The 14573-nt window shown below is 38.9% G+C and overlaps 1 protein-coding gene across 2 annotated transcripts; it reads right to left on the reverse strand.

The window, feature by feature from the left end:
* Positions 1–1431: 1431 nt before the first annotated feature.
* On the reverse strand, positions 1432–13504 carry wsb1 (WD repeat and SOCS box containing 1). Of its 2 annotated transcripts, XR_004579489.2 has the most exons (10): positions 13098–13504; positions 12084–12252; positions 10127–10398; positions 8765–8896; positions 8175–8275; positions 5253–5425; positions 5038–5151; positions 4230–4337; positions 3288–3530; positions 1432–3248 (listed from the first exon to the last, which is right to left on the reverse strand). XR_004579489.2 is itself a non-coding variant. In XM_026924224.3 (9 exons), the coding sequence occupies exons 1-9, from the start codon at positions 13135–13137 to the stop codon at positions 3368–3370; spliced, it is 1272 nt and encodes a 423-aa protein (XP_026780025.1). In that variant the 5' UTR covers positions 13138–13504; the 3' UTR covers positions 1432–3367. The 2 variants fall into 2 exon arrangements, 1 of the variants encoding a protein (XP_026780025.1); XM_026924224.3 differs by having other exon boundaries at positions 1432–3530.
* Between the last annotated feature and the right edge of the window lie 1069 nt (positions 13505–14573).

Genomic DNA, 14573 nt, shown 5'->3' on the forward strand with positions numbered 1-14573 from the left:
AAGTGCAACCTTACTTTTTATAGCTACTTCTGACACATGTTATCTGGCGTTGAAGATTTCAGTATTTTCTATGAAGAAGTTAAACAATATTGAAAGAAACTAAAAGCAAGAGTGAAGGAAAAGCAGAACACAATTAAGTAGCTGAATGTGACTCAGATATTTTATATTAACAGCCGCTTTAAAGCTCATCAGAACAGTCAGGTATGGTATGTAAGGTATGTAGGTATATAACAATGTCCAGAAAAAACGACCTATCAGTGTTTAGACAGGTTTAACAATATCACTCTAAATTTCCCACACTGCTGTGACTCAATCAGCACTGACATCAACAAATATTCCATCTTCCTCCTTTTTGCCCATGATGTACATTGCACATGCATTAGAAACAAAATTAAATAGCTGTGCCAGCTATATCGGCTGATACTGTTGTCAGTACTGAGCTGTATTTGTGTCACTCTTTATAGAACATGAGCAGCGTTTTTTAATCTTTAACCTAACAGCATTAGAGGCAGGTCAATAATAAACCAGATGGTATCACATGAAACCACACTGGGCAAATTTTCAGTGCTGAAGGGAAATTTGGGCATAAAGAACTAACACTACAGCTTTGCAGAAGAGTAGACCCTGCTGTCAAGTTTCTGTTATGAAACAAGCGACACTCAGACATGAACTGGTGAGAAGTTTGTGTATCCGAGATCCTCATCTGGGCCCCTCTGGAAAGCAGCTCAGCTGTGGAATCTCTCAGTGCTGCTTATGCGCACACACACACACATATGGAAAACTGGATTACTGTTCCACTTCATGGAAAGAGCTAGCAAAATACTGCTTTAGTGGAATCTCTTCCCCAGTGCATCATATCAGCAGTGCTCAAACCTTTAGTTTGATATTCATTCCTTTAACAGACCCATTTATCTAAATTTTGACAGGATAAAGTCCAAGCACAGAGCTGAGCAGTTTTGAAGAAACTCAATCACTGAGCCACCATCAGAAGATTCAGACAATAAATAAAAAACAAATTTTTCAGCAATAAATAAAAATCATAGAACCCCTTATGCTCACTGGAAATCTTCATTTTATGAATATAATCCAACAATTTGAAACACTGGGCAAATATACAGCATCATATTTCTGTACTCGAGCCATTATAGGTTTTCTGAACTGAATTATTGCAATTGAACAGAAACTTCCACCCACAGAATCTTGTCAAATATTTTGTATTATATTATTATCATCACTACTTTTCCTTGTAGATTCAACGTTAGCTTTAGATTAGTGACAGGCATTAAACTCACTCAAGTGACCAAATATTTCAGCTTCTGTAATAATAAATAAATGTAATAGTTGATCTCTACTGCTATCATATCATAAAACAAACAAAACACACTTTGAGAACCACAGCACTGCATACAACATAATCTACATAAGACAGACTTATTTGGAAACAAGCCTTTATTTCAACTACAAAACACAAAAAATATCATACAAAACCAAAAATTTACATTCTTAACTACTCCAGTTGCTTTTATTGTATACAACATCATGGTGGAAATGCTTGTAATGTAGAACAGAAAACAATGTATTAGAAATGTGTGCTACTTCATGCAATCACAGCTGACAAGACAAATGATTTATCAGAGTGCTCTGAAGCAGTTATCCCATACACACAGAACAAGAAACTAGCTCTCAACAGAAGGCTTAAGCACAAAAACAGGCAAGCGTATACACAATTTTCAAGTTTTAGCCAGAAATAGATGAGGAGAGAGCAAATAATAATAATAATAATAATAATAATAATAATAATAATAATAATACTGAGTGCCAAAAATACAATAAAGAACCCTAGGGGATCTTTGGCATTGGCTCCAATGGTTACAACAAATAAAGTTTATTGCTAAGATTCTTTGTCAGCACATAGATAGAAAAAGTGACAAACTGTCTAAAATACAACCATTCCTCATATACTGAGCACATACCTCTCACTGGTATCAGCTATCATCAGCTAGAACAGGCAAGATTATACATTATGGCCAAGAGTTACACCACTGTTTAACTGCATGGAAATACTGAGCATTCTTCTCAAGTTACTCGAGCTAATCTACGAGGTAGATCTACTCGGATAGCAGAAGCCCAACAAACTTGGGGTGGTGACATTTTAAGTGTGCTCTTTGACAGCCAACAAGGACTAATTAGAGATATATATATATATATATATATATATATATATATATATATATATATATATATATATAAATAAATACAGGTAGCCCGCCAACCTTTAAAGAAGCATCGGTTTGGAGGAGAGGGAATATTAGTGCTTTTGCTGGCGAATACCTGATAACTTCCTCTCCTGTTGTACAGCCAGCTCAGAGTCCAGCCACAGTCTCTAGAGTTTCACAGCATGAGCATTACACATACATAAAACGCAACAGAAGCATCTTACATTCTTAGTTTCAGCAGAGGAGGGAAAGTGGGGGAAAAAAAAAAAACAACATAGAAAAGCAAATTTAGATATCATATATACATATACACATGCACACAAAACATTTCTTTACAAATGTCTGTACATAGATAAAAAATATACAGTTTGAAAAGGAAAATGAATTCCACCACTACATCGTCAGGGTTATGGAGGTTGATAAAAAGGCTGTTGTTACTGAGGCAGCGTCTGGGTGTGGATATACAGCACTAAGGATTTCTGCTGCTATCGAGGCACAGTGAGGGGAGGCACTGCCTAGATCGCCAATCTCCTAAATTCTTCTTGATCATACATCTCACACAAACGCACACCACTGTACATGTAGAAAAAGTATGCAATTCTTTCAGTCTAACTCTCTTTCTCGCTTCTCCATCACCTCTGCCCACTCACTGCAGATATACTTTTGAGAAAACACCACTTCAGGTCTGCTAACATTCATTCATATCTGCTAGAAAGAGGACTTTATAGCTGTCTCATTCTTGAAAGTTGCACCATAGGTTTTTGCACAAGAAGTTGTGCCAGAAAAAAAGGAAGAAAGTGACATTGACGATAAGGCTGTCTAAAGGCCACTAGCTGATATGGTTGAGAGAGCAAATGAGAAGGCTTAGAGTTTAGCAAGGGGGAAGCAGGGGGTGGAGGGGAGTACTGACAGGAAATGTGCAAGCAGCTTTAGAAGACTTACAAAAAAAAAAAAAAAATTACTTTGAAACAGTGATGTCATTAAGTACAGCTTGGGGCCTATTAACAGAAGATCACTGCATTTCCCCTCCATCTTCACGGTTTTTTTTTTTTTTTTTTTTTGTCTCCATGCCCCAATCACCCCTTCCCCAATTTTTTTTTCACAAAGTCTGTCTTATTGATTCAACAGTGTGCTGTGGTGTGCCTCCTCGACTAGAAGCTCCTGTAGGCCAGGTAGTCTTGCATGCATTGAGGGATAGACAGTGCGTAGACTTGCTGTGTAGACAGCACTCTTCGCAATGCCATGCGGCACAAGTGCTGCAGGCTGGCAACGCTGCGTGGACAAGCCCAGAAATGAACACTTCCATCGCGTGAACTAAGAAAGACAAAGAGATTGATCATTAAAGCCAATTTGTACATATTTAGGAAATTTACATTTATTAAATATTATAATTTGTTAACAGCCCTTGTTTTAGGTTAACTGGGTCTACTAATCACTGAAAATTACTAATATTGTAGTTTCAGTTTTATTGGTTTACATTACAAATAAAGTGGTCTTGATGTGGAGTTTTCTGTATTCTGAATTTTGACTACACATTGAAGGGAAAAGCAGTCATGCAGAAGGTTTCTCACACTATTGCTTCTGGAAAGAGCCTGCAGGCGAAGCTTGCTAAGCCTGCATAAACAAACTACCGCTCCAATGTAGGCCGCAAAACCAGTCCAACATCCATTATCTATCTATCTATCCATCTATCTATCTATCTATTTGTTTTTTATTTATATCAAGCTCTAGCTGCAGTTGGTACAGTTGAACAGGATACACACACCCAATGTGTGAACTGTATTTACTTATCACATATCAAGTTTCATTATTAAATATAACATGTTAAGACAGAAATTATTATTATAATTATTTATTATTATATGTATTTAAATTAGTAAATATAACTCTTACCAAGTCATACATCATGGAAACACACTGAGGTAACCCTGATTATTCACTTGCTATCTTGAAGTCAAACATGTGAATGGGAAAAGCAACCATGCAACAACACTATGCAGAGTAAAAACTCACCCAGCAGCTAAAACACTTCCATCTGTGGAGAAGGCACTGCAGAGGCCATTAGTGAGTGAGGCGATGGCCTGGGGAGATTTCTCATCAATGCTCCAAAATCGCACCAACCTGACCAAAGGGCACAGCAGGCCATGGTGAGAGCTTGAATAAAATCTACATCTTTATCACTCAGGTCACTACAGTATCAGTGACTTATCCCTGATCAGTAATCAATAGGAGTACTGAGAGGGGGAAACCTCACAAACTTACTTTCACAAAAAAAAAAAGACCACCCCCATTTTAGGACAAGCATTATGTCTTAATATGGTGTTATACTATTTACTTCTGCTTGTCATTTTTCTTCATCTGCATGCATGTTTGTCACAATAAATGAATTTTAATATTCTATCAGTATCACCCTAACAGCATTGCTCTGTATGCTGCGGATTTCTGTCCAGAAAGGCATATTGTAAACAACATTTTAGAAAAACATTTTGTAACGAACACTACTATCCAGCCAGATCTGAACCACACCCGCCGCCTACATGCCGCCCAATGAGCAACCCCTCCCCTGCAGCCAGCCAATAACAAGCTGAGGCAGAAGGACACTGAGGAGAATCTGGGCATCGCCTGATGATTAATAGCAGTCATGTGAGGAGCATGTGATCTTTTCAAGGAGAGGCCCAACACACACACTATCACAAACCCTCCACTTACAGCAAACAGTTATTTAGTGCTACAGAGCTTTTAGTGGTTTCAAACTTAAGGTATTGTCATAAATCTTTGTGTTCTCTGTTAAGCTTACAGATAAACTTTACTATAAACTCACCTGTCATCAGTGATGCTGGCAATATGGCGGCCATCATGACAAAAAGCCACAGAGCGAACCCAGCGGTCATTTGCTCCCCCTGCGAATATGGGAGAAGGAGGAGGGAAGAGGTGCCTGCAATGGAAAACAAGGAGAAACATGAGCAGCCATTATAGGCAAGGGGAGAATAATGTTATGATAGGAGAAAAAGAACAATATTTAATAATAAACCTTACCCCAACTCAAGCAGTACGGTGGCCGTGTGAGGATCCCACACTATGACGCGAGTATCATAGGAGGCTGTGGCCAGCAAGGCTCCATCAGGAGAGAACTCACAGGACACCACATCATTATGGTGGCCCTCCAGCTTACGAATCAGAGTGTATTTATCCATGTCCCACAGGAACACCTGTAAAGTAAGACAGAAACTGGTTATAGCTCAACGTCCCTGCCCTGCCCGACACAGTATTTACACAACCCAGGTTTCAGACAATGACAAAATTAAGGTCAAATTAAGACAAGATATGCTCAGTGTCATCTTTTAACATTACACAGTACAGTAAACAAAAAGAAAAAGTTAGCACATGCCATTCAAACAGCAAGGCATTGTTAAAAATCACTGGCTGTCTACAGTTTTAACTGTTAGAACTTGTGTATAATGCAATTTTAAATAATGTATAACTGATGTAAATATCTATACTTTCAAAATTTCTACATTCTAATTAAAATGCATGTCTCTAGTTTCATCTTGAATAGTAACACTACTAGTTATATTACAAAATATACTTCAGTTGAATTACCTTACAAAATTTTTTTTGAATGACTAAAGAAAGTGGTAAAAAAATATACAAACAAGTAGTAACTTAAGGTAACATAATGTTACTCCACTGGTATCCCCTTTCAGAGTTTTAGTTCACTTGAGTTTACAATAGGCTCGCACCGCGCCGGCGGAGGCCTACGAGGAGAGACAGATACTGCAAGAGAAGAGAACATTTGATGGCCAAAAGGTTGACGCTTTTGGCAAACAACATACAGCAGCATACAGCATGATCATTGCAAACTCATTACATCAAAATTTGCCATGTGCTTCTCAAGATAGCTTTGCTCCAGAACAATGTCCCAGTTCATGTTTCAGGCCAAATTAGAAATGAGCTTTTTTGGTGAAAACACATCATTACTAATGTTTTATTAGTTGAGATTTAGTTTTGAAGGCATTGCTCTTGAGCAAAAGAGTACATTTGCAACACAATAGCCAGTGTCCAGACTATAGCTGAGAAAGTACTGTGTTAGTGTGGGTTACTCGAAAAGTACACATATTTTCAGTCCATAAGTTTTCCACCCCCTCTTACACAGCACCATGAGATGAAAGGGCTCCAGTGTCCAAGATCCTGGCCTGCATTTATAAATTTGGGCAGAGCCTGACATTTGCAGCTGGAAGAGCCAGAAGAGCCAGAATTATATTAAGCTTTAGCAGCGGGGTCCGTCTGGCGGCAAAGGAGTTTCTGGCACCAAGCATGTTACAAAGTAGTACAGTTCTCCAAAAAGCCTCCAGCACTTTTACATCTGCTGTCTGCACGGCTTGGGTATGATAAGGACAGCACCAAGCCATTAGAAAGAAATTACACGCAAAGACTCCATGCTGTTCATGCTTCAAACATTTTTATTCAAAACAACAGATTTGCAAGCAGCTTTACAAGCAGCATAGAAAAAAAAAAATTATTGGTGGGGCACTGAAAAACAGTGGCCACTGGAGTATTTAGAGGCAACTGAAATTATTTCTTATTTTTCCATAAGCTGATATTGTCTGTATTCAGGTTTAAGACTAAATAAATCCCACAAGGGCAGATATCACCAAACAGCAGACAGCCGGTCAAGGCACCAAGAGCCCTTTCATTCTTCACAGATGCCGACAATGCACTATACCCTACACCACTAACTAATATTAAAGGGTCTGATTTTGATTTCCCAAAGCGCACCAGCAGAGGACTGCATTGGCCCACAAATCTGCAAGTGTGGGAGACAGGGCACTAATGTGTGGCCGTTAATGATGATTTAAGCTCTACTGCCCAGAATCCTACATACATAGCAAGACACATGAGGATCTGCTCAGGCTGTCAGAGGAGGAATTAAAGAGGAGGGACACGTGAGGGTAACAGAGACACTGCGAATGAAAAAAAAAAAAAAAAAGTAAAATGTGGTAGAAGTAATTTGGGGGAAGGGTTTCTATCATATACACCAACTCTTGTTGGATATGAAGAATACAATAAAGGGAGCATTAACTGCAACAGCAGATGTAGACAGATATGGAGCAACACCTACGTACAGGAAGCCCCTGCAGCCAGGAGCACGGAGGCCCCTGGGGCGTGGGCACGGGCACATGAGCGTCCAGCAGGGGGCGCGATGGCAGCCGTGCCCCGCATACTTCCCCTCAATACCACTCACACACAGAGCTCTGCCTCCACCTGGGACAGGGAAAGCAAGACACTTATAGACACACACAACCGCATGGTACAACGACTGCAGTCTGCTCATTGGAGGTGAGCTAGCCTAGCGCTCAAAGGCCAGAAGCATTTGAGGTGTTGCAGCCAGCACATTAGTCATGTGTTCAGCTGGCATCTATTTAAAGATAATCAGTGCCATAAAGGCTCAGCAGGCCCATTAGTGCGGTCGAAAAGTAGAAAATTGAAGAGACAGCAATTGACTAGCATACCATTTAGCTTTATAGAAATGGAAAATAATCCTTACATAGACAAAGAGTGGTTTTTTTTTATTTATTTATTTTATAAACACGCAGCTGTAGGGATGGTTTTCTAGAAAAATGGAAAAATGGACACTACGGCCATTACAGTGCCATGGCATTTCTGCATTCAGTATACTCAATATGCACAATGTCAGTCAGTCAAACAGCAAACTCAAAGAAAAGAAAAGAAAAAAAAGAAAAAGATAAAAAAATGTAAAAAAATAAAAATAAAATTAAAAAAAATGCCAAATGCAACAAATGTAAAACTACAGGCATGGCTGTAAGAGCAGATCATGACACCGAGCATTTTGTGCAGATTCACTTTAAAATCTCACTGATTTGTCATTCAACTGGTCACAAGCAGTAAAACACACAGTACATCCAGTTAGAAAGTTAGAATGGATTGTGAAGTACGTACCGCTTTGCCAGCACCCACAGAGCACAGCACTGAGGAGTCTGGGGAGAAGGCACTGCAGTACACCCAGTTTTGATGTCCACGCAACACTTTCATCATGTTACCTACAGTGACAAAGCACAAAAATGCATCAGAAGGTGTGAGCTGACATGGCACTGCATCAGGCATAGACTGTGATTGAAAACTGTAGGCATAATCTGTGTATTTATTGCTTCCCTCTATTTTCATAGCAAGTAGACTAAAATTAAAAAATTTTAATATGCTTAATTAAAATGCTAATAGGAACAGTGGGTCTCATGCTGCCTTGAGTTAGAGCTGTTTTGAAGAGAAAGGAAAGTGCTGTTTTTATTTATAAAAAAAAAAAAAAAAAAAAAAAAAAACTTCCATGTGAGGTGATAACTGCCGTGTCTAGTCAATACATAACCAACGGGTGATAATTGTTCACTGTTTAAGTTGAAATACGAAAAAAAAACAGAGCTTGTTAGAAAACAGATGACAGCCTTTCCAAATGATCAAGATAGTAGTTCTTCCAAGGACTTCCAGGAATACTGCCTGGACCCCACAGATTTAGATTAAACAGGATGCCTTCTCACCATCGTCCTTGAGGTCCCACACACGCAATGTCTTGTCTCTGGAAGCAGACACCAGCACAAGACTGCCGTCTGGAGCAAACGTTAAGTCCCGCACAATGTCTGTGTGATCCATCAAATTCAACAAAAGTTTTCCTGCAGAGGAAACAAGCGGCCATTAGAAAGAAAATTAGGTGAAAAGACACAGGTAACTGTTGGCACTCTTAGTCAAGCATTGTTTACTGTACAAAGTCCACATCAATTGATTCCTCCTACAGAGAAAGCCTTTAAATCGACACTTTCAGCACACAGCACACACAAGAAAGTCACAGGAACCTGCTTCAAGACCAACAATAAGGGGAAAAAGTCAGTATTGCTACTGGAGATTATTACTGTAAACCATCCTCCCCACAAACTGTACAGCTCTCATTAGCTGAAGAATGCCTCTGTTGACACACCTAAGCCTTTTTTTCAAGGTACTGAATTCAACAGCCTTGAGGGATATGGAAACAATGCATAAATCATGTCAAGCTTATTCACATTAAGCCAAAGCTGAATTATAAGGCTTTAAGTAATAGCAGCTATTCACTTTGTGACAACCACAAAATGTGTCAGTACCAGGTGAATGCAACAATTCCCAGCAATTGAACAGCATCAGGTCTTTGAAACGTATTACAATAAATCCTTGTACAACGAAAATATGGTACGTTCAATGAGAAGGAGAGCTTGAGATAAGGAAGTATAAGCAGTGAATCTTTAGGGCAGTGCCTTTCTGGAAAGAGAGAAGGAGGAGGTGGTGTTTGTTACAGCAATAACTGGCAGTCATGCAGACACTCCTAAACCAACCAATAACAGCACAGGTGTGGGGGTCCTCCTTCTCTTCAGATACTGCCGACCTACCAATGAAAACACTGTTCAACTGGCAGGCAATTAATAACTACCTCGGAGAACATTCCATTTCTGTGAGCCGTTGCCTCCCTTTGCACACACACATGCTACAGTCAACGCAAACGTACAGCTTAAGATGAAGTTGAGAAAAAAAGTCACAAAATCAGAGCATACTGGAGCCTGCTGAGCAAATTCACAAGAATGCCACATATAACAGAGGCCCAAAGGAGGAAAAAAAAAACCCTGAAGTGTATAGAAAGGGTTTGCCAGAACTTATGATAAAATGTCCTTGTTCTCCACTGGGAAATAAAAGGAATGTTCCATGCAGGAATTGTGAAGCAGTCAGCGAGATTATAACGACCTCACTTCACATCTGCTAAACAGGCCTGTTGCAATTCTATAAATATTTTAGGACAGCCTGTGTTGTGGGAGGAAACAGCCTTTTAGAAACAGGCTCTTATTTTTAGTTCAACCAACAATTATTTGGAAAATTCTCACCTGTATACACGTCCCATATCTTGATGCGACCGTTGTTGAGGCCGGTAGCCAGCAGCAACTGGTCTTGGCCGAATTTAAATCTGTGCCACTCAATATTCACACAGCGGCTCTGTTTTTCAGGAACAGAGGAACCGAATGCCAGCCCCCAAACGATGTCACCGCAGTCGATGGTGTGCTCTCTGGGCTCACCAGGGACCAGAGCACTGTCGCTACCTTGCCGAGACAAATGCCTGGGTCCAGCGCCGTTTAGCCACTCCTCTTTCCTCATAGAGCTAAGATAAAGAGTTAAGAATAAGACAAAGAATTACTGATTGGCATGATAAGTATGTTGCTATATGCCCCAGTTGAATGTGATCATGGATCTTCTAATGTGATCATGGATCAAATGTGATCATGGATCAAATGTGATCATGGATCAAATGTGATCATGGATCTTCTAATATTCAGTCAGGTTAAAGGTAACTAATGCTAGACAAGATCGTTCTTAGGTAAACTTGATATAGTAATGTATATTCATTGATTGTTTTCAAAAACAAAACATACAGCAAAACGAATATTATCAAGTTTAATAAAGGACCTAATTATAATTAATTTATTATATGAAAGTAATTAATTTATTGTATAGGTCCTAAACTTCCATCATTCTATGCATCATTGCTAGCTGGGTGTTTCGCTTGCTTTCTTTAGCTTTAGAATAAAGAAGTTGACCAGGAATTGCATCAGACAGGCAGATTCATCATGAGCAAGATCTTTTCTGAATCCATTAATGAACTTTCAAATATCACAGACTGAACAAGGAACTCTTTTTCCTCTGACTAGTTCACAAATAGATCAGGATTCACAAACACCACAATGAGCTACTGCGCTGAGAAAGGGCACGCAGTGTAGAAAAACAGTTAATAATATAATGTGTGTGTGGCACCCAGTAACAAAACACCAGCTTCTTTACTGAGAATATTCACTCTCAGACCAGATAAGTGTAACAGTAACAAACAGATGTCTGGTGATTCATTAAAATTCTCTACACTAATGAGGCCTGGAGAGCTTTCCATCTGCCACAAAATATAAAAGTCCAAGGTTACTCCGAGTTACATAGAGAAAACAGTACAGACTCACCCAGAAGACTCTGAATGTAGTCTGAAAACCCAGATAAAGTACGAAAGACAGCAGACATGTATAATGCCTTGTGACACATTAACATATTAAAGACAAATTTTATAGCCCTTAGTACTTTTTCCCTTTTACATTATAAACAGAGAGGTTGTTTTGCTTTGTGCTGATAACTCCAAATCACTCCTTGGTAAAGTTGTACTAAAATTCATTCCTCGTTAACACTGTTCTTAGTAAAACTGCAACACACACCCACACAGAACCAATCCGCAGGAGGCCGAATAAATGCTTGGAGTTATGGTGCGAAATGTGCTTACTTATGCACTCTCATACTGATTAAGCACGCTGCTGACTCTATTTAGGTGCGAAATTGCTCGGTTAAGTCCAAACAATGACCACATTCCACTCCAGTTTGGACCTGCACTTTATGGAGCCAAAACAAAAAACTAAAAACAGATAATAGATACAATACCTAGTGCTCCTCAATCTGAAATGTTTATGACAGAAAAGTGAACCGAATGGAGATTTAGGGGAGGATTCTGGCAGGCGTACGTTTTATACTGTCCTCTGAGAATGCCTAGAGTTACAGGCCATAATAATGAGTAACTTATTATGGGTAATGTTGAGGCAGTCTAGAAACAACCATTGCTTTGATGCAAGTACCCAAGTGTGACAGGGCAAAAAAAGAGTGCAGACACGTACACCACCCTGTCTTTCTCTGTGTATGACTGTTTACAAGTTAATAATAGTTAATAATATTAATAAGTCAGTGAATTCTCAATACAACCTGGCACCATTCCTCAAAATACAAGATGGAAAAAAAAAAAAGGAGCATGCATATACTCACAAATTGCTCATGCATTTTGACCATGGTACGAGCCGTACGATGCGGTGTCCTTGAGACCAAGCAAAATAAGAACCATCAGGAGCAAAAGCCACAGTCCATGTCTCCCGTCCAGACTTCTGGTCAAAGGGAGCCACAGGAGCTAAAAGCTCTCCAATGAACTTAGCTTTAGCTAGAAAGAGAGACATATCAGCAACAACGTGAAAATCCAGCACTATTTACCACATCTCTGGGATTACAACTGGCCATGCTGAATCAGATTTTTTTTTTCTCTCGTTCTTATCCTGAGTAAAGCACGAGGACCTGATCACAACCCAAGAAGAGATAAGAGATTCAGTGGGGGTTGCCAAAAAAAAAAAAAAAAAAGGCACTCTTCCTCTAAGTGAAATAATTAAATAAAAACTAAATTCTGTTTCCCTTTACAGCCAGTAAATGTAATAGAGTTTACGGGTTGTAATCATTCAAAGCTGGCTATGGGGAGGTTTGTTAATTATATTTCAGACAACAGTATAAAAAACAAAACAAAATCGAAGTAACTGTTTATCAGATAACACATTTTAAAGATAACACATCAAGGCACGTTTAATAAAGTTAATGATTATCACTCGGCATCCGGTGTGGGATAAACACTCTGCTGTGAGTCATCCTGCCCCGACCCCAAGCCCCTAGCAGACACACGGGTTTAGACTGGTCTAACTCGAAGACTTTCAAAAACTGAATGTTAAGTTTTAAAACTGAGAATTTAGCTTTACATCGACAAACTGCGTCCAGTTAACTATTCTGAAAAGAAATAAGCACGTCGCTGTAAAAAAAGACATGAACATGAGAGAAAGTATATATAAAAAGGTTACAAAATAAATGAAATAAGAAATAAAAATAGTTAAACTGGCTAACACAGGAGTCAGTGTTCCCCGGAGAGGAGTTAACTATCCGGCCCCCTCCCCCATCCCTACCACCGACCACAGCCAAAAAAGGGAAAAAAAATATTATAGCAAATAAACAGTTTTATATACTCACCTATTTCATTTTCGTTGACAAAATCTGGGAAGCTTGCCATCTAAATACTAACAAGACTCTTTAAAGAACGCCTCTTAGATGAAGGGATTATAATGTGTGGTGAAAGACGGCTGATGAAACCCTCTCAGTGGGCTGGAGCGCGCGCGCTGGCTCACAACAGGACTAGCACTCCACTGAACACACACACACACAATTAACACCTCACTTCTACAGATATATAAAATATACTAATATAACCAAGTCTGCACAGCCGTTAAACTCCCTATAACGCAAACTCGAGCGTTAAAACTGCGTAAAGGCAAAACATAAACAAAAAAAATCGAACACGTATATCCTGTCAGCGCCTCTCTTTCTCTCAGCAGTATGAGAGGCTACGCCTATACACACTGGATTATAATGGCCGCTACACTAGAGGGATGGTTACTATGCAGTGCGTCAGCACACGCGTTCATTTGACGTCATGTCCCCGCCCACTAACTCGTTCTAAGCCTGTGATTGGTCAGAATTGCTGAACGTGGATGAAGACACGTCTTGGCCGTGTGTTTTTCTGTTCTTTCATTGTTTACGTGAAAGGATTGGATCTTTTTCTGCTGGAAAAAAGTTTAATTTTTTAGTGTTAACTATTTTAAATAGTCTGAATTGTGAGTGTTGTTAAAAAATATGCCCTGATACGGCTTGTTGCATCTTATCAAAGTGAAACTTGCCTCAGTTCAATATGTCGAACGAATCAATTAGAAAACTTCAATACTGCGATCCCAGCAGAATAAAGAGATACTGTAGGTTTTGGTTAACTATAAGTAATTCTGTTGAACCTAAACTCTTTTAATGCTTATATTTAGCTATGCATGCTGCATACTGTGTATTAAGATATTTTACATGTATATTAAGGTTTTCCGTTACTCTGCTCTTCCAGAACCTTCGATTTCAGGTCAGACTTTTAGTTAAAGCTTTTACCCTACAAAATTATTTTTTCAGCATACAAAATCATCAAGTCTATAAAAGCCAGTAAATAGCCTATGAACAACTGGACTGTGCACAAGTATTATTAAGGCAATCTAAAATTACAAAGATAAATAATAGTATTAAAAAAGTAACCTGGATTTTAAAAAAAGATTCATTATAGCAGTATAAAACGCAAGAAATATACCTGTATTTTAATCTGCTTTTATAAAGTATATAAGCGTATATTTGCCAATATTTGGTTATATTATATATATTTGGTTTATGCGTCTGATAAAGTCAGATTGATTTGGGGATGTGTCAGGTTCCTGTAAAAACATTTAATTAGCTGAGATATTTAGTCATTTAATACATTTTATTTAAAAAGATAATACTGTAAACATTTCCAAAATGTTTTGTATTCGAGGCTTGCCGAGAAATTTCTACTAAAGTAACCAAACCCAGGATACCTACTGCTGTGCAATGAATGGAGTTTGTGTGATTGCACTGCCTCCTACTGGCCAGACTGTGTAAAGA

Source organism: Pangasianodon hypophthalmus, chromosome 14 (assembly GCF_027358585.1).
Source record: "Pangasianodon hypophthalmus isolate fPanHyp1 chromosome 14, fPanHyp1.pri, whole genome shotgun sequence".
Classification (NCBI taxonomy): domain Eukaryota; kingdom Metazoa; phylum Chordata; class Actinopteri; order Siluriformes; family Pangasiidae; genus Pangasianodon; species Pangasianodon hypophthalmus.

Excerpts from the sequence above, each read along its gene's own strand:
- wsb1 (XM_026924224.3), bottom strand. The coding sequence starts at position 13,137 with ATGGCAAGCTTCCCAGATTTTGTCAACGAAAATGAAATAG. Across the intron at positions 5,152-5,252 it reads ACCGTACTGCTTGAGTTGGG|GCACCTCTTCCCTCCTCCTT; the intron begins GTAAGGTTTATT and ends TTTCCATTGCAG. Across the intron at positions 4,338-5,037 it reads GCCAGCATCACTGATGACAG|GTTGGTGCGATTTTGGAGCA; the intron begins GTGAGTTTATAG and ends CCCTTTGGTCAG.